The 26,430-nt window shown below is 41.3% G+C and overlaps 1 protein-coding gene across 1 annotated transcript in view; it reads right to left on the reverse strand.

The window, feature by feature from the left end:
• The window catches only part of USP24 (ubiquitin specific peptidase 24), a 65,169-nt gene extending 49,318 nt beyond the window's left edge, over positions 1-15,851 (reverse strand). The window contains exons 1-5 of the mRNA XM_082483401.1: positions 15,440-15,851; positions 3,444-3,609; positions 2,410-2,477; positions 803-946; positions 171-293 (exon numbers count right to left, since the gene is read on the reverse strand). Of these exons, the coding sequence (XP_082339527.1) occupies positions 171-293; positions 803-946; positions 2,410-2,477; positions 3,444-3,609; positions 15,440-15,775 (837 nt within the window). The 5' untranslated portion in view covers positions 15,776-15,851. The remainder of the gene's footprint in view (positions 1-170; positions 294-802; positions 947-2,409; positions 2,478-3,443; positions 3,610-15,439) is intronic.
• Between the last annotated feature and the right edge of the window lie 10,579 nt (positions 15,852-26,430).

Here is a 26,430-nt window from a genome sequence, read left to right on the forward strand (position 1 = left end):
AGAGGACAAATTAATTTCTACAGTCCAACATATACTGAAGATCTATTTGCTGTAATTCTTGGTGATACATTTAAGCCTCCTTGTGTCATAAATACCTACTAATCAAACAATCTTTTCTGAAACAAACATATCTACACTAAAAGTAGGTTTTAGGGCATGGCCATGCTCACCTTCTGAAAAGTGGATACGGGCGAGACAGCATGCATGTTCCCCTCCCCGAAGACTTCTGCCCAGTTTCTCTGGCATACCTTCATTCGATTCTTGAAATGATACTCATTGTCGGGGTTAAATGCCTTGAAAGAAAAGCCCATGGCAATGAACAGCATGGCCTATGCCAGTCTCAAAACTTATCTTGATAATGTCTGACTATCAGTTTAGCATTCTCCTGGTCAACAGTTAAAGATCTAGCAAAAAATAAAGTTTAACAGAAGACCCCTGCTCCTGCGTCTCAGTTCTCACTGTACAAAGCATTCTGAAGTTCCCATACTGTATAGACAATATCCAATACCCATGCAAGTCAGATATCTGTATAAAGTGGAAGATGAATTCAAAAGTACCAGTTTTAAAAAATAAATGAAGTGATCGCAGATATGATTCTTTTGAGAGCACTAGTTTTCAAAAGTTTTGAACAGCACTCACCCCTTTATAAATTGCATACTAGATGTTAAAAATCTGCAGCAAGCAATGGCTGCAGATTGTAAGATAATATATTGTAACTTAAATAGTTAGGAAAAGCAGCAGCAGCATAAATATGAAATAGCAAATACCCAAATATTAGAAACTGCATCAAAGAGTCAAATACCATTGTAAGCACACTGAGCAGGCCCACAGGAATAGGATCTTGTTTTACTCTTTCTGCAACCAGGTCCACTAGCAGCATAAGCATGTTGTATATTCCTTCATGGATTTCAGTTCCCCATTTGTGAACAGCACTCGATGTCAACAGCTTAAAAAAAATATATATTTTTTTTAAAGTTTGAGTACAATCACAAAACAAAAGAACTTTATCAATCACTGCATGTTTGCAAATCATGTATTTCGTTAGAGTGTACTGAACAGTCTGGTGTGTTTTTCAGATGCTCTTCCTGCAGTAATGGCTTAAGAGTTAATTAGATTTGTAATTTCATTGAAGAATACCTTAAATCACAGTTTATGACAGAAAATAAAATGTAGCAAAGCAAAATGTTGTCTATTTCCACGCACCAGTAAAGATTGTAACCTTTGCAAAGAGCAAACTAATTTGTTTGCGGATTGAGCCCACAACTATTTAATCTCCAAGTAGGCGTGCCACAAAGCTGCACTGATTCAGCTGTAATAACGATTTACCAATTCACACCATTTGAGCACTTTCTATTGGAAAACAAAGAACGTGTACCAGGAGGAGAGAGGTATTTAATGCTGCCTTCCCACCTACTGAAACATGCTCTCTAAATCTGGCGTAATGTGATTGTTTATAAAGGACATGAAGCTTCCATCTGCAAACTTCATTTAATTTCTGCTAGCTCTGTCTGAACATAAGCAGTTAAAAAGCTTAACACTTTAAATACAATTACCTTTTGTACCATTTTAAGAAACAATAGAGTTTCTTGCAAATATCTCAACATATTGTAATTCAGCACATTCTGAACTTAGATTTCTACAGAATATCCTTCTGGAGGAGCAACCCACACTGTTTATTTAATATGCAAAAATATATCAAGTGATTTAAAAGCATTATATGTAAGGTTATTACTCTAATAACCAAATGGAAAAAGATTTTTTCCCCTTAAATTTCTGTCTTCCTTAAATATATTGTCAGCATTTTAAGATTAGGACTGAGTAACTTTTTAAAAGGTGTGGATATATTTTATACATATGGTCTAAAAACTGTGCAAGAAATTAAGCAGTATCCAAAATGGACAGAATAGTGAGAAGTAAATTGGTTTTGGGAGCTCTGTAGAGAAAATTCACAATAACACAGAGAAGAACAGCCAGAGAGGCACATCAGGCATAAAGCACTGAGGGGAAAGACAAATTCTAAATAGATCGTGCAAAGAGGCAAGAAAGAATTTAGCAACCCTCCAAAGAAGCAGCAGAAAGAACAGAGCTACAGGAAATCTGATTCTGAATTTGCCATTAATGGCTGTATCAAAGGGTCTTTAAACCTGTCTTTAGGTTCCGCTAATTACTATAGAGCTCTTCATTTAAGAAAAGAAAAAGGCTATGTGCTAGAGTTGGCCAGAGTTGCAGAACTGGGACATTGAGTGATTTTAATCTAAGTCTATGTATGATTTTGAGCTAGTAAAATAATGATTTTAATCTAAGAACACACTCAGCGGTTACCAGTTTCTGAAGTCTGGATTACAAAACACTATTTTCCACCATAAACATGACAAAGAAACATTGAATCGATCTATTGTACCTACTTACCTTTTTAAAGGCTTCAGGCATGCATCTGTCCATAAATCTCTTACAATTCTCATCAGAATCAGAAAGACCTTTACAGAAAGAAGAGTGCTTTTTTAAAGTATTTTTTTAAAAAACTTTTAAAGATTACCTCAGGGAGCTCGTTGCAAGTTTTTGAGAACACCACTGAAAACCAGCAGTAATAAGCGTGCACTGTTCATTCATAACTAGCGTGCTTTTTCAGCCACAGTAAGACGTGAGTCAAGAGAACCTGCCTTTTAGAAACAAGAAGTTTCCCAATGTTCCACTTTTTACAAGTTCTTCAAGCATTATTAGCACCAGAAGTATTTCTCCCTTCAAAGTTTATAACTTACACTAACTTCAGATCATTTCTGAGGCTTCACAGCCTCCACCCAAATCTAAGAACAGACTTTTAGGACAGGTTAGAAACAACAAAGCAAACTAGAACCACCTCACAACTTCCATTCTTCCTACAGATTAGAACATCCCTTTAGTGTGCCATCAGGCATGATGGAAAAAACATCTTACACTCTTATTATATACCAGTTGATGGGCATGATCCCTCCATAACACTCTTAACCCCAGCCAAAGTACTGAATACAGAAAAGTCAAATTCAGGTCTAATGCAGTATAAGCATTTCACTAGGGAAAAACAACCAGTTATACAAGCGTGGTACAGTGTGGATTTAGATGACAGCTTGTTTTTACGAATGGAAAATAACCAGCACAATGAAAAAAAGAGTCAGTAATTCAGCTTTGAAAAACAGTAATTCCTACAATCATCAGAACATAAAGAAACATGTGCTCCATTTTTAAAAAAAAAGCTTAAGTAAACAAATAACTTTAGAGGGGAAAAAAAAAAAAAAAGAGACCGACATTCTTTTTACAGCATTGGGTAGAACTGTTCACTGTTAACCACTTTCACAGAGATGTGATCATTCTGCAGGGTGGTAAGTAAACAACTGCAAGATTAATATGAAAGACGTAACTGAATCCTTTGAACAGATAATCTTTATATGGGTAGAAAGAGAACTTACCTAGTCTTGCTAGGTAGGTAGATGCAATCAGGCACTTGCCTAGAGACTCTTCCCGCTTATAGGGTATGGACCAGTGATCTGTTAAAACTCTGCTCTCCAGTTCATACAAGTTAGTTGTTGGAAACTCAATACCTTCACCGGAGCAATTCCCATTTTCATCATTTTTCTGTGAATAAAAAGGAAGTCCAAGTGAAACAACTTTTATCTCTGTCTCCTAGACACTTTAAAGGATTTAGTAGCTTCAGAAAAAGCTGCTGTGCTCGTAACAAGCATGTCAAATTCTCAACAACCCTGAGGCTGCTTGTGTTTTTCAAAGCAGAACTTAATATTTCAATTTGAATTGCAGGGATTACATACCTTTATGTATTTCGTGTAAGTGATAACAACTATGTTTACATAACTAATTGCTAACTAATTGCCTATTTAAGTGGCAAATCTTGTTCCTTAGAATATCAGATCCTAGAGCCAAGTGATAAGTACTTCCAGTCCCTGTGAGACTGCAGAGTACAATCCTTGATCTTCATAGATCTGCATATTAATCCTCTGCCCAACAACTGCTGTAGAATATGGAATAGTTTATTCTAAGGGAGGCCAATTTCATCACCCTCTCACCCCATCACATTAAGAAACAAAAGACACTATACAGTGCATTTTTTTTTACTAGCTAATAATCTGAAGAAAAATTTACATCTCAAATATAGTTGTCCAACAAAGAAACAATAATTGTCCTTCTCCTGAAGTCAAAATGAGTTACTGGAAAACGTTCTGGAAGGCAAACAGGGAAAAGCAAGCAGACGTCTGCAGCTAAGCTTTAGTTTTCCTTGCTAGTGCCACTAAACAGCAGCTATTGATGTGTACCGGCAGAACACAAAATTAGCCCCATGTTATGTGCTGAGTGCCACATGACGTAACTGCCTCAGTAGCGCCAAATGAAAGAGTAGACAAGTTATCCATTTATTTTCTTTTATTTATTTTTTAACCTCACATAGATCCTAGCTACCCAATACATCAAAGAGATCACATGGACTAACTTTTCCTGCCTTCGCAAGCGCAGACAACTCAAGCAGGAGCAAAGACAGAATGTCTGGATCAGGCCTGGCCGCAACCAGGAGCAACTGTCAGAGACAGAGGAAAAAACAAGTTCAGTGATGGTAAAACGATCCCCAAGAGAGAAGCCAGGGACCCACTGGGAGGAAGGACAAGCAGGAAAAACATTCAAGAGTGAAAAAAAAAGTTTCAGAAAAGTGAACGGAACAAATAAAAAGGAATAAAGCAAATGAAAGAACTGAACTCGGGAGGACATGGGGATATAAAGAATGGAATCAATGCATGCAGACAAGCACGCTTCCAGCTCTCTCACTGCCCTGGCTATTTGCAGGATTAGACCTGTTTATTAAAAAGTAAGTGTGTCATATTAACTTTCATAATGATTCAAAAATATTAAGCCAAGTGCAGGTGACGATAGCACACAGCAGCTGGACTTACTAACAGGTTCTAGAGAGCAGCAGTGAAATTTACAGAAATGGAACACAAAATAGTGTTCAAGAAAAAAAACATGTCAGTGTTTGGGAAATAACTTGCCACCTTTCTCCAACCCTCTACCAAACAAGTTTGTCATTATGGGAAGTTGTACTTTAACAGACCCGAATATCAACTCCTGAAACTGTAGTCATCTGATCCAGTACTGTGCATGGAAGTCTAATGTAATTCACATCTAGGAAATCATGCCCTGTTTAAATACTTCGACTTTTGGACATATTTGAAGGTCTAAATGAAAAGACACTGAAAGCTTTTAAAGCAAAAGTTTTCTAGGAAATATTCTGTTGTATTGATTAAACAAACAACAGTTAAGTTTACAGCTTTTGTAAAGGACACTCACCCAGAACAACAACAACAAAAAAACATTTCCTGTAGAAAATAAATGTGCAGTTATAAAGAAAGCCCTTGCAGTAACAGTAGGGGATACAATCATTAGTCTAATAAAAGTAGACCGAGTATAATAAAAACACCTAAATGCTAGGTGTTCAGCAATTTCAGTTCAGTAGCAAAGGAAAGCAACGTTTCAACAAATGATTACAGTAACTGAGCTCTGGTTGCTCCATTCCCTGGAGGAAAGTGTCAACGTTAAATAAAAGTAGTGTTAGCAATGGATAGTTTAAGAGGCACAGGCTAATGGCAGTGCTGACCTTCAACTGCTGCTGAAAAACCCCCCTTATCGTTCTGCCTCCCCACCTGCATCTAAGCAATGTTGCTCTTTATTTACCTCTTTCCACACAAGTGATTGTCAGTGTCCATAATACGGGAATTCATAAGGAATGAGTGAAATAACACATGTTCTTCACTGTACACTCAGCTCCCTCAAATAAGGACATTATCATAAATTACACTAAGGACACATTTGGCCTATTGCTGGATTGAGTCTACCAACGTCGTAAAAAGATGTTTTTTTTTTTTACAGAAGAAATAATGAGTGCAGTACTGGGAATATTGCCCTGATAACAATGGGAACTATTTGCATTGAAGGAACACATCTTTGGCACATGCCACTAGAGACAACAAGTCTTCTTGCTTGTCGGTCTTCTGCAATTAAAAACCTGCCCAGAAAGTATCAAGTTTAATTATTTATTAATTTTGGAACACATCACATACAAATAGCTTCACAGCTACCGTGAAACTTGCAACAGTCTCAAATAAATGCCCAGGTAGTTTAAAACTCAAATTCCCCATCAAAGCATTAATAAATTTAATACCATGCACTTTTTGGAGATTACCACTAAGTTCAGTTTGTATTACCACAGACTCAGTCTCATTTCTTAAAACATATCTAGTATGAGTGAGAGTCTCTTTAAAGACTTATTGCTACTCTTTCATAATTAGTGCCCTTCCACACAAGAAACGCCCCAAACCATTCACCATCCAACTTTTAAATCGATTGTGTACTACTCTTTAAAGCGAGGGGTTTATTAATAGCAGCTAGCAGCTGCTCTAGCAAGGTGCAACACCAGCTCAGCTCTTTCGTAATGTTATGTTGGCTCGCTAACCAGCACAGGCTGAAGATCCTACCTGCTCTGCTGACATTCACAAATGCAACACAGCTCTGAACAGGTAGCCACAATTAATACATCGTGACTGAGGCACGAGGAATTGTCACTACAGACTCTACTGACACAGGTCCGCAGGCGAAATAAAAGCTTTTATAGAAAGAGTACGCTATACATAAAAGTAAATAATACACAAGGCTACGTCAGCCTCCCCAACAGTGGTTTTCTGGGTCTCTTCTCTGGGGGAACTACATGTTTGTGGGTTTGGGGTTTTTTTTTAAATATATATAGAAATTACTTCCCTCCCCTCAAATATAAGACTTAAGAATGGTGGCTGTGAGTTGTTGATGACCTAAGTCAGGGCTATGCAATTCTGGCTGAACAGACTTAATACTGGACTAGCACCTGACACGTTAAGGATTTGTAGGGATATTCTCCAACAAAAGAAGAATAAAGAGCAAAAGAAAAAAACCTATTTCTGACAGTCAACAAGTCATCCAAAGATAAACTATCTAAAAGTCTGTAAGAATCAACTGTTTTCTGAAATAGAAAATCATAGTGCACATCACACATTCTGTGACTCTTCCCCCTTTGGCAGTTTTGAGACCAAAAAACATTTGGAGGTAGACCTTTAACATAATTTTCCATGCCTTCTGATATCTCTTATTATATAAAAGCACTGAAGATTCCCCCATTCTTGACTCTTGGTTTATTTTCACGGTCTGAAAATGCAGTTATGTCCAAACATACACACACAGGTTCCCAACAGAAATATCCTCACATGAACAGTCTCGAGCACTGATTCAAGATTCTCACTCTGGGGACCTGGCACCTCCCAGAGATGGTTACAAGGCTGAATAAACAAAAATTGTTAAATGTCTGATCAATAAAGCATTGTGCAAGCCTGTAGTATAAAACTTTCCATGGAAGATTAACACAGAACAAAGATTAGCCTTCACACACAAAGTGAAATATAAATTAACTTTAATTGCCAAAAGGTCACAGTTCAAAGCTTCAAAATGTATTCTTGCAGTATTCAGCTAATTAACTCAAACACTATTTAACTAAAGCCAGTGATGTTTACCATACCAGTCACTTTACATAAAATAACAAGGAGTTTAAGAAAGCGTTTTGATGCTAATTGGCAGTCTTAGTAATGAAATTACAGTCAAATTAAAACTTAAATTTGTTAATTTCATTTTGATAGAAGGCTACCGGCAGAATTTATCACATTATGTACTCTTGAATGTAGTATAACTTACAAAACAGAACCCCAAAGTCATGTTTCTTTCAACAAGCAAAAGGATCAGGTTTTCTAAGATACCAGCAGATCAAGCAGTTCCCTTCACTCTCATGCCTCTCCAGCAAGTGATTTTCAGAAAATGACCACCATTTTATAGCCTAGAAAACACATTTTTGATGCTTCACTGTTTTGTTAAAAAACAAAGAAACCGTATTTTGCTACTGTGTACCTACAAACAGGACCAAATACAGTTGCTCCGAGAAGCAGTAATGAAAAAAATGCTTAAAGCCAGAATTAGAAGCCAAAAATTCTAGGTCCACCTTTCAGTTTTTATCACAGACATACTAAGCAATAATGAGGAAATAAGTTTTTCAGTGCTTCAGCTTCCTCAGCTGTAAAGTGTCTACAGTGATCCGCCCCTATGCCACAGCATGCTGATGCACCATTCACCAGTGTTTGCAAAGCACTGCAAGATGCTCAGGTAGAGGCAAAGTAAGAGAAATATATCAAATACCCATAAAAACAGACAGAGCATTTCTCTGTCCTCTCATCTATTATGTCCATCAATTTGTGGGAGAAGATATGAATACTGAAGTCATGACTTGACAGTCCCCCTATCTGCCAGACTACTGATTAAAGCAGCTTTTACTTTCACGCCTGGATATCAACTCTCTTTCCTTTTAATTAACTCCTAAAAGGAGGACATTCTGTTACCTAGAACTGAAGCACAGGGGTAGGAATTTAAAGGCTTTCAAATAAATCAAAGCTACCACCTTGCACTTATACTTGAACACACTAAGCATGAGGTACTGAATGTTTAAAAAAGTTACATTTTCATACCTGTAACCTACTTGCTTTTTATAAACTGATACTCCAGGAGGCTAAAGAGCTTCTTTAAACTCATGTTAAGTGGCAGATGAGGGAACAAAACTGAAGGAAAATACCCATATGCAAAGTTTCTGAGTACAGAAATAGATAGGAATGCTTTTTGTTATTTATGTTCTACTAAGAGAAAGTAAGCTAGTTGGGGAGATATATGGATGTTTTATTCTTTTTGTGTAGAAATTACGCTCTTTAGTTCAAGTTTTCACTATGCACTACTTTACACAAGCAAATGTAGTCCTTGTCATAAGAAAAAATGAGTATTTAATCATGTTAGTATATGGGAATGATACCAGTCTATCACTAAAGGAAAATAAGTCCTATGTTACAGACTGTACCTAACTGAAGCGGATTGGACTATCACCTCACCATAAAGACATCCTAAGAAAATTCTCATTTATTTTGTGAAAGTTCTCCCGTAAAGTTTTGGACGCTGACCTTAACTAAGAGTAGTACAAGTGCACTATCAAAAATGCATGATTAAACTAAACCCTTCCTCACAGTTGTAAGGGATTATAACAAAGCAATTACAAAAATCCTATGACTTCCCCTCCTTCCCCCATCTCTCACAATCAAAAACTGTATAAGACTGGGAGTAAGAGCACAATATGAATTTAAAAATAAAAATAAATTCAGTAAAGCTAGAAATTAACTAGGATTTTCTAAAAACATTGCTTGTACTGGTCTCCCTGATTTCTAGGGTGATGGTGTGATGCTACTAAGCAGTATTCCCCAATGTACTTGCCTAGTCGTTCAGAGATAAACACAGTACTACGCATTACAGCAAAACAAAATAAATGAGGCTCTGTAAAAATCACATTTGAACTAAAAGATTCATTTACCTTAACAAAATTTAATCTTTGCCCTTTAATGCTACTATAACAGTAGATTCCACTACAGTGAAATCTGAGACTACAACCACTTTTGGCAATGTATTTTAAAGTTTGATAACTACTTTTAGGCCAGGGAGAGGTCATGGAAAGCACTGTTAAGAATGCCATTCATAGGGAACCAAGGAAAACACACTTATCTTGCACGTGTTTTCAGTATTGTCTGCGGTTATATTAAAAAAACTTATTCCGTTAGCGTAACTACAAACAGCTAGACTCTAAGTTGATACCATTATTCCTCCCAACCCTTGAGTTTTCATAAGCACAAAACCCCATGCTTATTTCCAAGTAACTCAAAACAACTTTGTGTAGTATCTGATAAACATCGTGCTTTAATACAATAAACAATGAATCACAAATGCTTAGCATTTCAGTACCTAAAACTAAGTCAATACTTCTACCTCTCTTTGCCAAAACACCAGGCATTAATAGAGAAGTGCTGCAGAAACACTAGATAAAGTATTTATTATAACATTTTAGTGACACTGCTAAACACTCATCTATACTTCTGTTCTACGGATGCATACTGACGTATAGTGAGACAGAAAGCAGAACTGACAAAGCAAATGACGATGAGTTTGAATTCTGATTCTACAATGTATTGTTACAAAATTGTGATTAACTAATAGGAAAAATCTTTAAATGCCTCTTGAGACTGTTCTGCTGGGCATCAGAACAAGAGGAGTCAGAACTGCTGTAAAGTAGTGAGCAGGGAAGATCAAGTGGCAAGAAACATTGTGTACATTAGCTTTTTTAAATTTATTTTAATTTGGCCCATGAAGCATAGCTGAAACATACACACCAAAGGCTATTCCTACGGCAGCACAAATACATGGTTTTTTTTTCAAAGTAAGAGCATAAAAAAGAAACAGGCACTTCCTTTCCATCTTTGCCCTCCTCATACAAAGAACTACTGTTCCTTAATCCAAGAGCAATCCAAATGATTTGCTGGAATTAACTTCTAACACTGGCTAATTTGTTTTTATTCTCGTTCTTCCTCAGTATTTCACTTCCTTATTAAACAGCTGCCACAGAGTAGCACTGTAAACTGGGAAGATGACCAGAAAATGCCTCCCGAGAACATTATATCAAAGACACTTCCTGCCCAGCTGAGAAGTTGGCTACAGAGCCATCTCCTACCTCCACTGACCCAACAGACATCACCTTCACTGATGAACCAGTAATTATAACCTGCTAGTCTGAATCCGAAAATTACTCTGACAATCACATTACATGATAATGGGTTTATAAATTATTCAAAACAAAGCTTACTTTTAAAATTAACCAACTGCACCTCCCAGTATTACCCCTATTTTCTCTAATTTCATGTAGCATCTCTATTAGTCTGCATTATATCGAGAATGAAAACCAAGATATTTTCTTTCAAAATCCAAGAAAGCACTAGTGTAACCAGAATCTAAACAGAGGTTCTACACCAGGACCACTAATTTTTGAAAACAGTGATGCCGAAAACCAGGAGTGCTAAAATACTAATGCCACTTGACATTCTGATGGCATCCAGCCAGGGATGCAATGCCAGAATCCACCACAGAGCTTTATTTGATTGCTTAATTGTTTTATGAGGCCAATTCCTAGACAAGCCACACTGTAAAACTTCCACATGAGAATGCCAGAAATATTCCCTTTTGCAAAGCTCAACACTACTTACAAAACAGGAGACTGACTTTAAATTTATAAAATCGTAGTGTGAAATCCATCTAATTTGCTTGAAGGCTAAATACATTTTTTTGGGGGGGTATTTAAATACAGCTACTTCCATTCCAGGATCAAAGAATTTCCCAAGCCTGATGTCCATGGTACTCCTAATAAAGAACACACCATTATCCCCATTTTACACACTAGAAGCTAAAACAGAGGGCAAGTTACACACCCACTGTGATGCAGCACATCTGTGGCAGATCTACTTTCAGTACTGAGCTCTAATAATGAGGAGAGATAGGGTTTTGAACACAACAGTTCTGCAGCATGACTAGTGAGAATGTTTCTGGCACTGTTACTCACTACAGTCGCTGGCTTGTTTCTTTTATAAAATCCCCTTCTTTTGAAGTCAAACAGCATCTCTAAAAGCTATCTTGGACAAGTTTTATTATAAACCTTATCTAGTAAAATCCGGCGTATATGAGCTTTTGATTCAGTTCAACTAAAAAAAAAAATAAATCAAAAGAGCACATGCTAAAGGAGACAGGAATAGCTAGAAGGTAATATAATCCGTTAATCACAATTTACCCAAAAGGTCATAGTAATGACTCTCAGAAGCTGTTTAAAAACAAATCAAGATAATTTTAGTAAAGGTTATACAAACCTTTGTTATATGTTCAGTAAGTCTAAGTGAGTTCCTACCCCTTACTGCAATTTTAGGTTCTCTGTTCACAATCCCCCTGTTCACTTGGCCTGCTCTTCTCCATCCCATTCCCCCTCACCTCATAAAAGTCAGCACTTGTGCCTCTCATGCAATTCATGGACAGACTGACAGACATTGTCATCATATCCATTTATAGTCTTATCTTAAATTATAAGGATTTAGCAGCAGTTCATAAGACATCTTATCTGTCAGTCATACGAAAAGATGAGTATACCATCCTTCCACACCCCCCACTCGGCAAAGAACTGCACCATAAAAATCTGTATGTTGTCTAAGGAATAAACACAGAAATCCCAGATTCTTGCCAAAATGCACTTACGAGATTTACTTCGGTTGACAGACATAAACATTAGTTATGTCAAAGAGGCAAAGATATTTCTTGCAAAAGCAGGTGATCTCAGACTATCAAAGTGGTTTGGCACTAGACAGGGTAAAACTCCAAACCAACTGTAAACCTAAAGCTGAACTTCCAGATTTTTCAGGAAGACAATCGAATGTGAAAGCCACCTTCGCATTTCCAAATTTGTCTGGTCCTTTTTCTTTTAATGAGTTAAGCATGGTCATGCTAACAGCATCAACTCCAGAGGCACACCACAGCTATTAATGTAAAACTGAATCAACTCTATGCTCTTTGGAAGATATTAACCTGCTGAAACTAAAGTTTCAGCCCCCGTGAAAATGGATTTACGTATGTCTTCAGCTCAAGTCTCACAAATAAAGCATCGAGCGTGTGTTGAGACAGCTCATAGCAGCTATCTTGCTTCTGGGCCAGTTATTCCAAATTTAGGCTTCTATAACACTTCCAGACACCCCTGAAGACCAGCAGTCTGGACCCCTGAGAGAGGATTCACACTGGTTTTACTATCTTATCTAGAGAAAGAAAACATGTTTTTACTAGTATATGTATCTGGTTGCTGTGCTATTCTCAAAGAAAACCAACAGACAAGCCTTGCTTTGATCAACATGCTTACTGAGCAGAACAGATTCTAACATTATGTAATAGAAACCAAATAAGCATATGCAAACATAATGGATTCATTACTGATTAGGGAAAATGTAAGTGTTTAATCGTTCATAAATCTGTTCTTATATGCATGGTAAACTGTACTCAGCCAAAAAAAGAATGTAAATACAAAGTACAGACCTGTTACACACACGTCTTTGAGAATGGCTAAAGCTTTCTTATTTTTAAATTAAAAAAAAAATAAATCTAATTCTAACTTTTGTTCATGAAGAAGATTACTAGACCGGAAATTTTTTTTTGGGGGGAACATTTCTAATAATTGTGCTCTTTTGATTTATATGTTCATGTACATTGCCCATACATAAAATCCAAAAATGAAACCAAAAATCTAACATACCACTACCTCCCCCCTAAATAAAAGTTCAAACTGGTATTATGAGGACAAGGAGGAATACACACTCTAAGAGCTGTTAGAAAGAGAGATCACACTGAGAGGAAGATAAGCAAGATAACATCTGAATTATCACAAGGTAGAATGGGGTACAATATGTTTCAACATAATGTATGTGACTACAATGAATAATATAGCTATTTGTGCAATGGCTTTCTGTACAGCTTCATATGCCATAAGCTTGTGCTGAAAACTACTTACTGATGAACCACCTAAATAATAGCTGTAGTTTATTAAATGTAGTTCTAGATTCCAGTTGAAGAATTAAAAAACCAAGAACTGATCACATGTGATAAAAGGGGGAAAAATTATATATGTCAAAAGCTCTTAAGTTGTACTGTGATATTAGAGAAATAAGTACAGGCAACAATTCCAAGTCTTCAGATTTTTACAGGTATAACTCTTGTGTTACAAAAATATTGTTTTGCATACACATGCAGGAGTTGACTGATGCTCATGCAAATGAATCCAATTACTAAATTGAGGCCTGAATTTATACAGTTTCATGTAGCAAGATACTCCAATCCTTCTGAAACGCCTACTTTGTGGATTCACAGTCATTTGCCTATATTGAAATGTTTTGGTTTCCCTCCTGCGGGTTAACAAGAACACAAGTCAAAGCAAACATGAACATGAATGGCAAAGGAAACTACAATGCGTAAGTAAGTTTGATCAAACACACAAGCTGAAATAACAGGGGAAAAAATCCTCTTAGTCAGAGTTGTCAAAGTGTCGTTTGTAATAGGAACGGGGGGGGGGGGGGAAAAGTGCTTCTCTGAAGTTTACACTGACAGCTTCTCTTGAAATGTCACACTGACAACCCAGATTGTCCCAACCGTAACTATATCTGATAGGAAAATCCACTCACTTGATGGCTACAGAGATCTGAACGCAAACAGGCAGAACTCTCATTCACTCCCAAACGTTCAAAGCAAAAGTTAGAAACCAGTTCCCTATTGCTTCAATCAGTGAAATTAAACAGCGACTCCTCTTCTGCCCAGCACGCATGCTGTCCCACAGATCACCTTACTCCACAAGCATACATCATCAGCTTATACGAGCTAAGGATCTAACCCAGTTAATTCAGTAAACAGGATCACGCATCTTTATTCTGCAAGACCGGACTTTGGTATACTTGAGACCATGGATGCAGATGATCTGTGCAAGTTTAGCGATGTACAAGAAGATATGTGCATGTATTGTCCATATACATTCTTAGAGATACATACACACACATCATTTTATTCACGTGCTTAGGCATCTGCCATTGGCCTCTTAGGACAGAGGCTATGCAAGGTGGCCATTTGGTACCACACCGCAGGGCTGTTGTTCTGTCCTCATCCCCATAGGTTCCATAGTCTGGACACTATTAATTAGCTCTTTTCATACGAGCACTCTGAGAAGTTTTGGAAAAAAGACCTGAAGGAGGAGAAGGCTTTACAGGTAAGCGCTATAAGACTGTTCCAGGCAGCAGGAAAAGTGCCATGAGCATATATGCTGGCTGAGTTCAGAGTTCTGGAAGAAGATGGAAGAGAAAAGAGAAAAAGGCAGACAAGGAGGAAGGAGAGAAACTGGGAAAGGCTGGCGTTCTCCAGCACTTCTATCTACTTCAGGGCCGTTTTCAAACACAGCTATAATTTATGAGTTAAAGCCTTTGTTTTGAAAATATCTGAACTCACTGTATTTCTACTTCTGAACTTAGCTTAGCTTACCCAAATAAAACTGCGCAAAGTAATACCCCGATTGCACTTTCCTTCACATTGTGCAAACAGTCGAAAAAATTGACAGTCATTAATCACTCGGATTATGCAAGAAGGCATGAGGGGGGAGAGGGGGGAGAGGGGGGAGAGGAGGGGCGGGGGGGAAAGTCCTACGGTAGCCACACATTCCTAGAATGCCAAGGAGAAGCCCGGGTGCTCTTCACCTTGCAGCGCTGGCCGGGAAGGGGAACGCGGTGGAAGCGCAGCCCCCGGCCCGCGGGGTGAGGGGGGGAGCCGGCCCCCGCAGGGACACCCCCCCGCCGCCCGCCGGCCACCCCCGCCGCAGGGGGGGGGGGGCTCCCGGGGCCCTTCCTCTACTCGCCCCGCTGCTGACCGGAGTCCGGCCCCCGGGGCAGCCCGCCCGGGGCAGGCCGCGGCTCACCTCGGTCTCCACCACTTCGTGGTAGGCGGGCGGCGGGTCGAAGCCGCCTCCTCCGCCGCCTCCTCCTCCACCACCTCCTCCTCCTCCGCTACCGTCCCCGTCGCCGCCGCGGGGGCCCTGCCCGCCGGCGGGGGAGCCGTGCCCGCCCGACGGGCCCTGCCCGCTCTCCATGGGCTCGTAGCCGCCGTAGTGGAGGCCGGGCCGCTCGTTGGTGAGCAGCGCCACGGCCTCGTTGATGTCGTTCTTGGCCAGGCGCAGGGCCTTGCGGATGGCGGCGGCGTCCGAGAAGCCCATGCAGAGCAGCGTGGTCATGTGCTGCTCCTCCTCGCTCTCCATGGCCGCGCCGGGGGAGAGGAGGGGACCGACGAACCGAGCGGGGCGCCGGGGCTCAGGCGCTGCCCGCCCCGCCCGCCGCCATGTTGACGGCAGCGCCTCTCCCCTCAGCCGCCGCCGCGGCGGCCGCCCCCGCCCTCCCCCCGCTCCCCGCGCGCGCCCTCACACACACACGCGCGCGCGCGCGCGCCCCCACCACGCTCCGCCCCGCCCTCAGCCCGGAAGCGGCGGCTGAAGCCCCGCTGGGGAGCGCACGCCGGACCCGCGTCATGTGAGGAGGGGGAAGGCGGAGCAGCGCGAGCATGAATGGACTGGCAGGGGAAGCGGGGGGCGGGAATGCGAGGGAGCGGCCGTCGCCGTAGCAACAGGAGGCGTGGCCAGCGAGGGTCACGTGAGGGGGAGCGGCGTTGCCAGGGCAACGGGACCCCCGGGTCGGGCCTGGCTGCGGCCTGGCGGTGCCTCAGCGGCCGGGTCGGCCTCCTGCCCTGCCGGTGGTTTAATCACGGCTCTCCTTAGTGAATAAGACCCGCCGGGGCGGTGGCTGGGCTGTTACAGTGAAACACGAACAGGCCTGGGGGGAGCTGGGCGAGGCGGGAAAGCCGGCGGGGGCTAGGGTCGGTGGGCAGGGAGGGAGCTGCTCGGGCAGGTGTCCTCTGAGGTGATGAGGATGGGTTTTAAGGCAAAAAGAAGTCTTGGCCCGTGCCGAAAGCTCCTACCTTGCCTGCAGTTGTGGGTGGCAGCCGGACAGCGAGCCGTGGGACAGAGGAGGTGAGCAGCAGCGTTTTGGGCCTGCCTGAGTGGAGGATGTGCTTCACAGGAATAACCTAGAGGTTACTGACTGACCGCAGGGTTGCCCTCGGGCCTGCAGATGATTTCTCTGCAGAAATGTGTTCTTTAGGCGTATAATACAGCAAACAGAGATGCAAATCCAAACAAAACGAAGCAGAGTGTGATCAGCAAAAGAAAAAAAAATTAAAATTGCCCGTGTCCAAAGCAGAAAATAAACCGTCTATGTTTCTTAAACACATTTAGTGAACTCTGTTACTGTACGAAGGTCAGTAGATCTGGATCTCTTGGCAATCTCCTTGGCAAAATTTATCACCATGTTTTAACAATATCTTTTCAATGTCCAGAGAAAAGGAGGAAAGAGGAAACAGATAAAAGATTTGTCAAGATCAGTGCTGATATCTGCAAATATATATGTTTTTGGAGGCTTGTGTTTTCTGGCAAGCTATTTTGTCTTAACAGTGGCTGACATCACTGAAAACACTGGGGTTAGGAATCTAAAAACAGCTGTCTGAAGTCTTAGATACAAATCACGTTCAGTGTAAAGGAAACTGTCAAGTGTACGGGACACCCAACAGTATTTAGGTGTCTACCCTACATGAACTTTAAGAGCTCAGTGTCTGTCTCTGCTCCTGAGTTTGTAGAAAGAGACAAACCAATGGATTGGTCTGTTGGACTGGCAAGGTTTCAGGTTAATTTTTACAATGCAGTATGCCACCAGTGGTCTCATATTCCTTATACACTGACTCAAAAGACAATCACGACTCTTTAATCTTGCTCATTCCTCTCTGATTATTTTTTTTCTTCTTTAGGCTGACATTCAGTGGAATGGAGGTAATGTGCATATGAGTCTCAACTTCAGCTTCTGGATCAAAGGAAGGTCTTTCATTCATGCTGATCTCCAGTTATAAAATAAACTGTTATGGCTCAAGCTTGGCAGGCTTCAGAAAAATTCCAGCCCTTCAAATGAATTCAATTAATATGCTGAATATTGACTCATTGCTTGCTCACGTGACCAACATTTAAATTACACTTTCTCATTTTTGAAGCATAAATAATGGTTTAATCCTCACAGCCTGATGAAGTCAGTTGGCATCATTTTCCCCTACTAATGGAAGAAAAGTTTGTAGGAAAAAGTAATATATTTTATTAGATGTCATTATTGCTTTCAGGTTTATTTCAAGGAAGTGCTCCTGTAAAATTGTGCTGAGCTAACTAATGAAAACATACCAAAAGTAATGGAGGAACTGACTGTAATCCCAGGTGACTAAGAAAGAAGAGAATGCTTTACCATTAAGTTACCTGTGCTCTATAGTGCAGCTATCCTGAAAGAAGTTTGAAGGGAATTTGAATTTACCAATATGTAAGGGTAACACTTGGACACAGCAGCTCAACATAACTTCGACAGTGAGGTGTACTGGTCCTAAAGTTAGAGTTTACAGACTTCCCTGACAGCATCTCTCTTGAGACTGCTTAAAGGACAAGATCGTATATTCCAGCTTACAGAAGGAATAGGTGAATCTTTTTCTAGAAGTTATTCAGCCTGGAAGTCCTGTTTTGTGAATGTTTTCCATGCACTGTCACTTCACGAAAAGTTGCAGGGAGAAGCACAACAAACTTGTCTAACAAGAAAAGGAGCCAGTGAGTCTTTCCTGATGGGGCACCAGGAGGTGCAAAGAGACAATGCAAAGAAAGAAATTGAAGGGGGGAGCAAATATCCTCAAGATCTGCCTCTGGATAACTTGGAGTTTGTGCCTCTGTAGTTGCCAGTTTGATATGACTCATGTTCACTAGTTATTCGATCACGTTACTTTATGGAAGGTAGTTGCTTTCTACAGAATGCATCATATATGTATCCTGAAGCATGTCTGGACACAAGGAACACCTATGTTACAGAAAAGAGAACAGAAACTATTGTTTTGGTAAGTGGTCATGCTGTGATGTTGAACCTGGCTTTTTGGGTTGACCACGGTGTTGCCAGGTAGCCTAAAAATAGAATTTCTTCTGCAGGTATGTTACAGTAGGAGCGTTTGGTTAATTTTTCTTTTTAACTGAAAAGGCTTTTATGCTTTTCTTTATGAGGATGTTTTAAAGACAGTCCTGTGTTTACAGTGCTCTCACTATTTAAACAGTGAATGCATTTTCCCTCAGAGACAGCTGTATTGTTCTGGTGGAACATACACATGCAGCCAAACTAAGAGGTGACTCTCTGGCTTGTTGAACTTGAAGATTTCCCTTGAAGTTTACAGCTGTTGGGGAATGCCAACAAAAATCTCAGATGTAATTGGAAAACATCCTTTGACACCCTGATTTTTTTTCCCTCTTTGTTGTACCTTTCCAGCCACAATTGTTACATACATACTTAGAGACTTTGATAGAAGGGAATGTAAAGTTTATTATGTTGCCACCAAATCTTTAATTTCATTTATATGTTTTACTCAGGATAAAAGAGTATCTTTCTTATGTTTTGTTAGCAGTACTATAGGAATATAATTCCAAGGGAAGTTTAGTATGAGCTAAAACTTACTGTTCATAAATCTTTTATAAATAATGACTAAATATGGGAAATCAGGACAAAATTTAATTACAGGACTTCACCACTATATGGTACATAAGAACAGAAGGAGTTATATGAAAACTGGAGTTACAGTAGCTGGAAGAAATTCCTCTGCAGTTGTATGAATGAGGAGTGAGTGTGAGCCTGTATGAAACTCAGCTCCTTCATTTGGAAGGGAAGAACGCTCTTCTTCTCACTAGGTTTGGGATTATGCACCTAATATAGTTGGATCTCATGATGATAGGAAGAAGCTTCTGTCCTACCTGCCAGATGAACAGAAACACTCTTCACAGGCTGCAGGGTAAATGCTTTTTTTTTTTTTGTAGACTTTAATTAGATTAACAGAAGAGGCAGAAAAGGAAATGGTATAGTCTTGCAGGAAATCTCATCACCCAATGGAGACAAGAAGGTAACTTGCTGATGAGAAATGTCTTGTCCCTGTACCCCTAAACATACCAAGCACTGACAAGAAGAACATGTGTACAAAGGTTTCCCTAATCTTATGGTTTGGATGGGCAAGGCACATCTTGCTATTCAGTATAGCTGGCTATTGGGGCAAAGGAACTCTTTACTACCTGGAGAAAGAGTATCTGAGATATCGCAGAGCCCAGCTTTTGTATAGTATTGTGAATAATTAATCTACGTTTTCTGGAATTACTTTATCTTTCCTTCCTTCCTTCCTTCCTTCCTTCCTTCCTTCCTTTTATTCCTTGTCCCACCCAGTCTCTTCCAGTTTCCTGCTTCTGCTTTGTTTATAGCTAAGTGTAATAGGTGGGTTTTAAGAAAGTGCCTTGGGGACCAGATAGTGCAATTCCCCCTGAATTATTGAAAATCACATTTCTTATATGTAGATATTGATGAATGATGTTTGGTTGCTTCTTGCAAAGGGGTTAAAAGCATTTGTGTGGTGAAGAACTATGTAAACCCCCTGAAAAGAACAGTTGCAATGGACAGATAACAAGATGCATTTGACTCCTCAGGTACCTGTGCAGCTTCACACAAACCAAAGATTTTAACAAGAACAGTGAGACTCTATTCACAAGCACCAGCTGACAGATTCATGCGACATACTGTGAGACTTTGTCTACACTAGAAGTTTTTGCTGCCTTCACAGCTTTTGGCCAGCTAGAAAGGAGATTTGTACTGGGGTAACCGCCAAGGCAAAGCCTGCTGTCAGCATTGATTTGCAAAGAGACAGTTTACCTTGGTTTCAAGCTGGGACTCATGTACACTAGTAATCATAATTACAATATTTAGCTTTAATCCAATGCTTTTAAGATGGGTATCTAACAAGCCTTATAGGGGGATGGAGGGGTATCATTAGCTCCTCAACATGTATTAAGTTTTACAACTGCTACAAACCATGGTGAGGCTGAAAGGGAAAGAAGAGGGGTGAACAGATCTCGTGGTATTGACTTGCCTCCTCCAGCAAGTCTGTCCCTATTGTTATTCTAGTGTCCAAAGGGAACAGGAGCTGAACCATGACCATTTTTTCTGCAGCAGAAGCTGAGTACCCGCTGGTCTCCTGAATAGAAAAATGAAGTTTCATACTGTTTCCCTTGAATGGAAGCAGCATGACGTGAGCGTGAAAAGAGTGGAACAGTATGTTAAGGGAAACACGACTGAAAGGAGGGAACAGCTGACTCCAGGGGCTGAGCAGATCTGCTCCCTCTGCTTCACTGTATGGGTTTGTTTTCAGCTCTTCAACTCAGACCGTCTCGTGGGTCTCACAACACATCTCCACAGCTCTGGGCTGGAAAATGAAACAATTGCAAAGGAGTTGTTCATTCTTCCTTCACAAGCTGTGGAAAATGAAAGCTAAGGCTGAACTTTAAAACAAGCTGAAAGCACTAAGATGCAGAAGTGCAGAGTGAAGCCATTCAGTAGAACCAGATTTGGAACTGAGCCCTGAAAAAACCTGCAGTTATGACTAATCCATTTTTAATGTGTGTGGTTGTAGGTAAAATCACTTCTTTTAAAGATCATTTCTCTCCCTGTGTTGGTTACAGTTCTTTACTCTCATTTTAGATAAATGATGTGTTGACATGGGAGTTCAGTATCAGATGAACTGCAATGACAGAATTATTTCTGATGGTGGAGTGGCCCTGGCTGAACTGCTGGCTAAGGGGAGAAACAATACAAACAGGATATTCAGTGTCAAGCTGCAGCGGCACCCTGAGAGACCCACCCAGGGGCAGGCACTTGAATGCTCACTCTATCCTTCAGCCAAGTTAGCTGAGAAAGCTTGACCTAAGAGCAGACTGTAGAGCTCAGTTTGTGCAGGGACAAACTCGTGCAGTGACATTTTAGAAGTGAAACAACCTGAAATGGAAACTTCAGATCTTCTTGCTACACTGAATAAGTCTGTAAGGCACCGCACAGTTTTACAGGGTATCCTTTGGGTGCTTTTATTTTGTTTCCAAATTGTTCCAGCCTTGCTTGCTGATCCTTTCTCAGGGGTCCCTCTGATCCTGTGATACAGAGCCACTGAAGTTAACAGACTGTAGGGAGGGGAGATGTGGTATGACACTCTGTGTTTGAGTGTCATGGCTGTTGTGATACCAATCCAATGTTTACAGATTTTGCAGTCTTACTATAATCAGTAGAGCTGTGGAATAGGAGTATGAATTCAATGCAAACAAGTGAGAGATGCAGAGGGGAACAGCATGTAGACTCCATTTAGGCAGGTAGGAAACAGTACAGTGAATCCAATGCTGACAGGATATGCTCAACTTACAGACTACATCAGTCTAGCTGAGGGCAGTGTGGTGTGGCGACAGTGCTTGCAGTAACATGCAGTACTCTTAAGGGTGAAGGCTGTTTTCTGTAGTGCGCGTGTATCTGATATCCAGGAACAAAAGCAGTTGGCGTTTTCCTGGTGTAGGCTGAAAGGTGGTGCAATGTGATAGAGCAACAGAGAACTCCTTGCTGGCTTTTTGCCCTGTGCAGATTCCTTTTGAATTAGGTTTTGACCTTTAAAGCAAGACCTGTTTCTTCAGTTTCTCATTGTCTAAATTCTGCATTGAAGCTCGAGAAACAAGTCTGTGAAGCTGGAGGATTTTTTTAAGCTCTAATTAATGAAACACAGAATAGGTAGGAAGGAGTCTGCCGAGGGAGAGAATCACTGAATGGAAACTGTTTTACAGATCTGGTGCCTTTTATTTTTTTATTTTACTCTGCTCCATGTCAACAGAAGGCCTGTGTGGTGCTGGGCTTAAATCAGAACAAAAAACTGGTTTATAATAAAGACTGGTCCACAACTCCTCTCCTGCTCTTAAGAGGCACCCCTACCTCCTGATCAAAACACCGCCTTGTTTGCCCTCACTGATGTGGAAACCTGAAGTCATGTTCCTGCTGCCAGGGTTTTACACTAGAGCACTGCAGCTGCTTGTCACCAGCAGCCCCATGCAGGAGTTTGGAGGTGGGAGAGGTAAAAACTACTATCCTGACTGAAAATCTGGGGGTATATAGGCAGAGTGGCTGTGATGGAAGAACCTCTTTACCTTTTCAAATTTCTTTTAACATTACCATTGCTTCAGTTGTATTTGCACAGGATTTCTCAATTTGTCATTCGGACAGATTCTGTCATTTCATGGGGATTATTAAGTGCAGACTGAAGGGAACTGAAACTGAAACTCGGCTCTGGGGTGGGAAGCAGCAGCTGTTCGGTACCAGAGGAAGGCCTCAGTGCTGTGCTTAGGGATCTGCAGATAGGACTACAGGGGAGGTGGAACCATGTGATGGTTTTTGGTTCAAACACAAGGCTTAAGTTTTCAGAAATACCAAGAGGTTCTTCAAGGCTGTGAGAGCCTAAAGCCTTGGATTTTTCCTGCCTCATCTGCCTGCTGGCACGCACAGCCATGTTGTCCCTTTCACAATGCTTTTGATCTGTCAGTGACTCATCTGAAGGCTCTCTATCTTCACCAGCAAGGTGCTTCAGGGCTAAATCACACCCATGTTTCACTGCTGTTACTGTACCCTGTTATCAGGTACTCCTTTCGCTCCTAGGGTGCTCCCAGCCTTTGATCTTTTACCATACTGCAGCAACAACTTCCCTTGTTTTTTAATGCTGCATTACACTGTGCAAGGCCATCATCAGTCCACAAATGCTGTAGTCTCTGCTGCCTGTGTGCTGCTTTCACAAGTACATCTATACTTTTTCTCTAAAGCATGAAATAAACTGTTGTTCCCCTCAATCCTCAAATAATCACTCTACTATGAGATGGCAATTTCCATCAGACACTACCTGGAAGTATAATGATATGATTAACTCATCCTTTCCTTCTCCCTATTACATTTCTCTGGCTGCTGCTTTTAAAAAAACTATGGGGCAGGGACTGTTTACTCCATCCGTACAGCGCCTGGTGCTGTGGGCTCTGACTGGTCTGTAAATCCTAATGTTACTGAGCAGTGATTAATCCTGTCCTGCAGCAGTGAGTCCCCTTTTGCTGACCAGGCTGGATCTTGTTTAATTTGAGGTTGATTCTGTCAAAGCTAGAGACCTCAGTGGAAAAAAAGGTGCTCTGTGTGCAGCAGGACTGAAAACATTTTCTGTGTTTTACACTTTTTTCACAGTGACAAATGGGCAAAAGCAGGGACAACAGAATGATTTAACACTTATTTGTTTAAAATCAGCTAAATTCTTAGTAGTGTTGGAAGTAGCAGCATCTGAGCTGGTTCTGCTGGAGATGTTGCTTATCAGATGACCTAGCAAAGCCTTCCTGACTTGTAGGATTTGGGGCAGAAACTCTGGCATAAGAAAGACATGCCATCTCACAACCTGCAGAGCAGTCAGTTCCTGCTGTTGTGGTGTGTATCACTGATCATTTCATCTGTACACTCAAGGGTAGGCCTTGGCTGGGCTAAGGGGTGGAGGACATGTTTGCTGCACTTGGTGGTGCAATGCAGGGAAGGTGGTGGCTATGGTGTTTGTCTCCTAATGGGGTCCAGCCAAGTGACATAGCCCATATCTGCATCACATCCCTAACACTGGGAGTCCTGACCACAGTATGCTGATCCTAACGTGATTTAATAGTGACAAATCACTTTCCTTCCACTGGCCAGGTTGGGCTTGTTTTATTTATGCCTTGAAACCTCTCCTCTCTCCCACACTGTGATCTGTGCAAAACTGTTTGGCGAGTTAAAAGCTCTGCCTGCTGAGTGGGCAGGAGAAGGGCCGCAGTCTGGTGCAGAAAACATGTGAGATGCCGTCCAGGCTTGTGTGGAGAATGAGGTGGGGACCAGAGGTGCCAGTTGTGTGCTCAGTTCCTATGACTTGCCCAGCCTGTTTCACCAACTTGTAACTACTGGTCCTTGACTATGCTACAGGCCTGGCCTACAGTCACTAATTGTCAGTGTCCTGGGGCTTCTTCCAGGTTTTAATTGTCCTTATTAGTATGATGGATGTTGGAAATAAGGACACATTGGAGGAAGGTGGTAGTGTTTTTGTTGCTGCTATTGTTCGTGCTGGGACTGCCGTTAAAGCTGCTTACTGGCATTTGCCCTCCTGTGAAATGTGTAGGTGAGCTATTTATAAATGTGCAGAGAGATCCTGCATCTCTAGCTGGTGCTCTGATTTAAGGGTAATCCCCATCAGCAGGGGAGAATCTGTCCAGGATTGCAAAGGAGGTTAGTGGCAGAGTTGAAAATAACCCACCACTTCTGAGCCTCAGCGTTGTCTTTACGATGGAGTGGATTTATGGGGGCGGGAGCGAGAGTGGAGAAGCAGCATACTGTTTCCCTATTACCTCTGCCTGTTACAGCATGATCTCCCATCCTCAGGGTGAAGAGAGGCACTTTTCCTGCTGCACAGCCCCCTCTCCTGTCTTCCCCTCCCTCTACACAGCAGATGCACTGCAGCTCTGTCCTGGGCTGCATTCAACCTCAGTCTTTGCTTGCTTTAACTCTTCGTGTCTGGAGCTGATTCAGCCTGGTGTCCAGGGGGGAATTGATCTTTTTCCTGGAGCAGTCCAGTCCCAGGCACACAGGAGTTAGCCTCTGTACCTCTCAAATACTCTTCTGAAAGTACATACAGCAACTTGCTTTCCTTACTCCTCTCCTATAAGGTGCAAATTACCTCACTCTTTAAAGCATGCAGTTTCTTGAACAGTGAGATTAATATAGCTGGATTTCTAGTGTATCTGATTGTCTTTTACCTTTCCACGTGTGGATGTGCTGATAACTAATAACAGGCAAGCTTCTCAGCCTGTCTGCAGTGGGAACATGATTCTTCTGCGTGACTCCCAGTTTTTATGAAGCTGAGGGAAATTATCTACCTTTGAAGCCTGGAACTCAGTGGCCAGCTTGGTTAGGGCTGACCAAAGGACTCAGGATTAGACGGGCACAGATGCACCCCAAATGGACACCGTGAGGCTAATTGCTATAAGAAACAAGGCTAATGCTATGTGGTTGCAGTGAGGAAATGAGACTCATGCTTCTTTCCTTGAGAGCTCCTCCCATGCTGGCTGTCTCTGCAGGACAGGCTGCCCTCTCTTGGTCCTAGGTGGGCTCTGGATCTGGGCTGAGGAACCTGCCCTTCCTGAGTGTCCCGTTGGCTAAAGGATGATTGCTGGAGCCTTGTGGGGGAATTTGATATATGCTGTGATTTATAAACTCAGTCAGAGTTACAGACTGTAGGTGATTCCAACATCCCCCCCTGGACCTCATGAGAGGGTTTATTTGGAGCTTCAGCACCACATGAAATCAATTGTGGGAAAAATAACTTATGAGTGATTTTATCACTGTATGCAAGAAAGTGATGTAAGAAACTGCAGAAATCTGCTAGCTGGATTCTTGAACATGTGGTGGATGACTTTCATCTGTTTTTTCTTGTAAATGAGAGTTTTATGTAAATGTTGGAAAATCATAATTATGACATAAACATTTCAGAGAATTTACACTCCCAGATATAATGGAGTTGTGGGAGCAATCTGGGAACAGAGACTTGTTTGAAAGAGACATCTCTGGCTCGATCTCAGTGGTGCCCTTTGGGGTTTATGCTAATTCAGACCCTGTCCCTGGCTGCTGCCTGAGTGATTTAGTGTGAAGCTGAGCACCGGACTGCTCAACACAGGTATTTTAACAAGTGGGATGTAATGATTTCCCATCTGCACATTTCTGTTGCACGTTGTGCTTGTTCCTGCCCTTGTTATTTTGTACTGGCAGTGTCTGACATTGTGTTCAACCTTTTTTCTGTCCTGGAGAACCTCATTAATCTGCAGTATCTCCTTTTTGGATTACTGACATTTCATGTTACAGCAAGATGGGGGGGTAGGAAAAGTTAGCTGTTTTTCAGAGTGATTGTGTTCTTTTGTTT

The sequence above is a fragment of the Vanellus vanellus genome, assembly GCF_965231255.1.
Source record: "Vanellus vanellus genome assembly, chromosome: 5".
Classification (NCBI taxonomy): Eukaryota; Metazoa; Chordata; class Aves; order Charadriiformes; family Charadriidae; genus Vanellus; species Vanellus vanellus.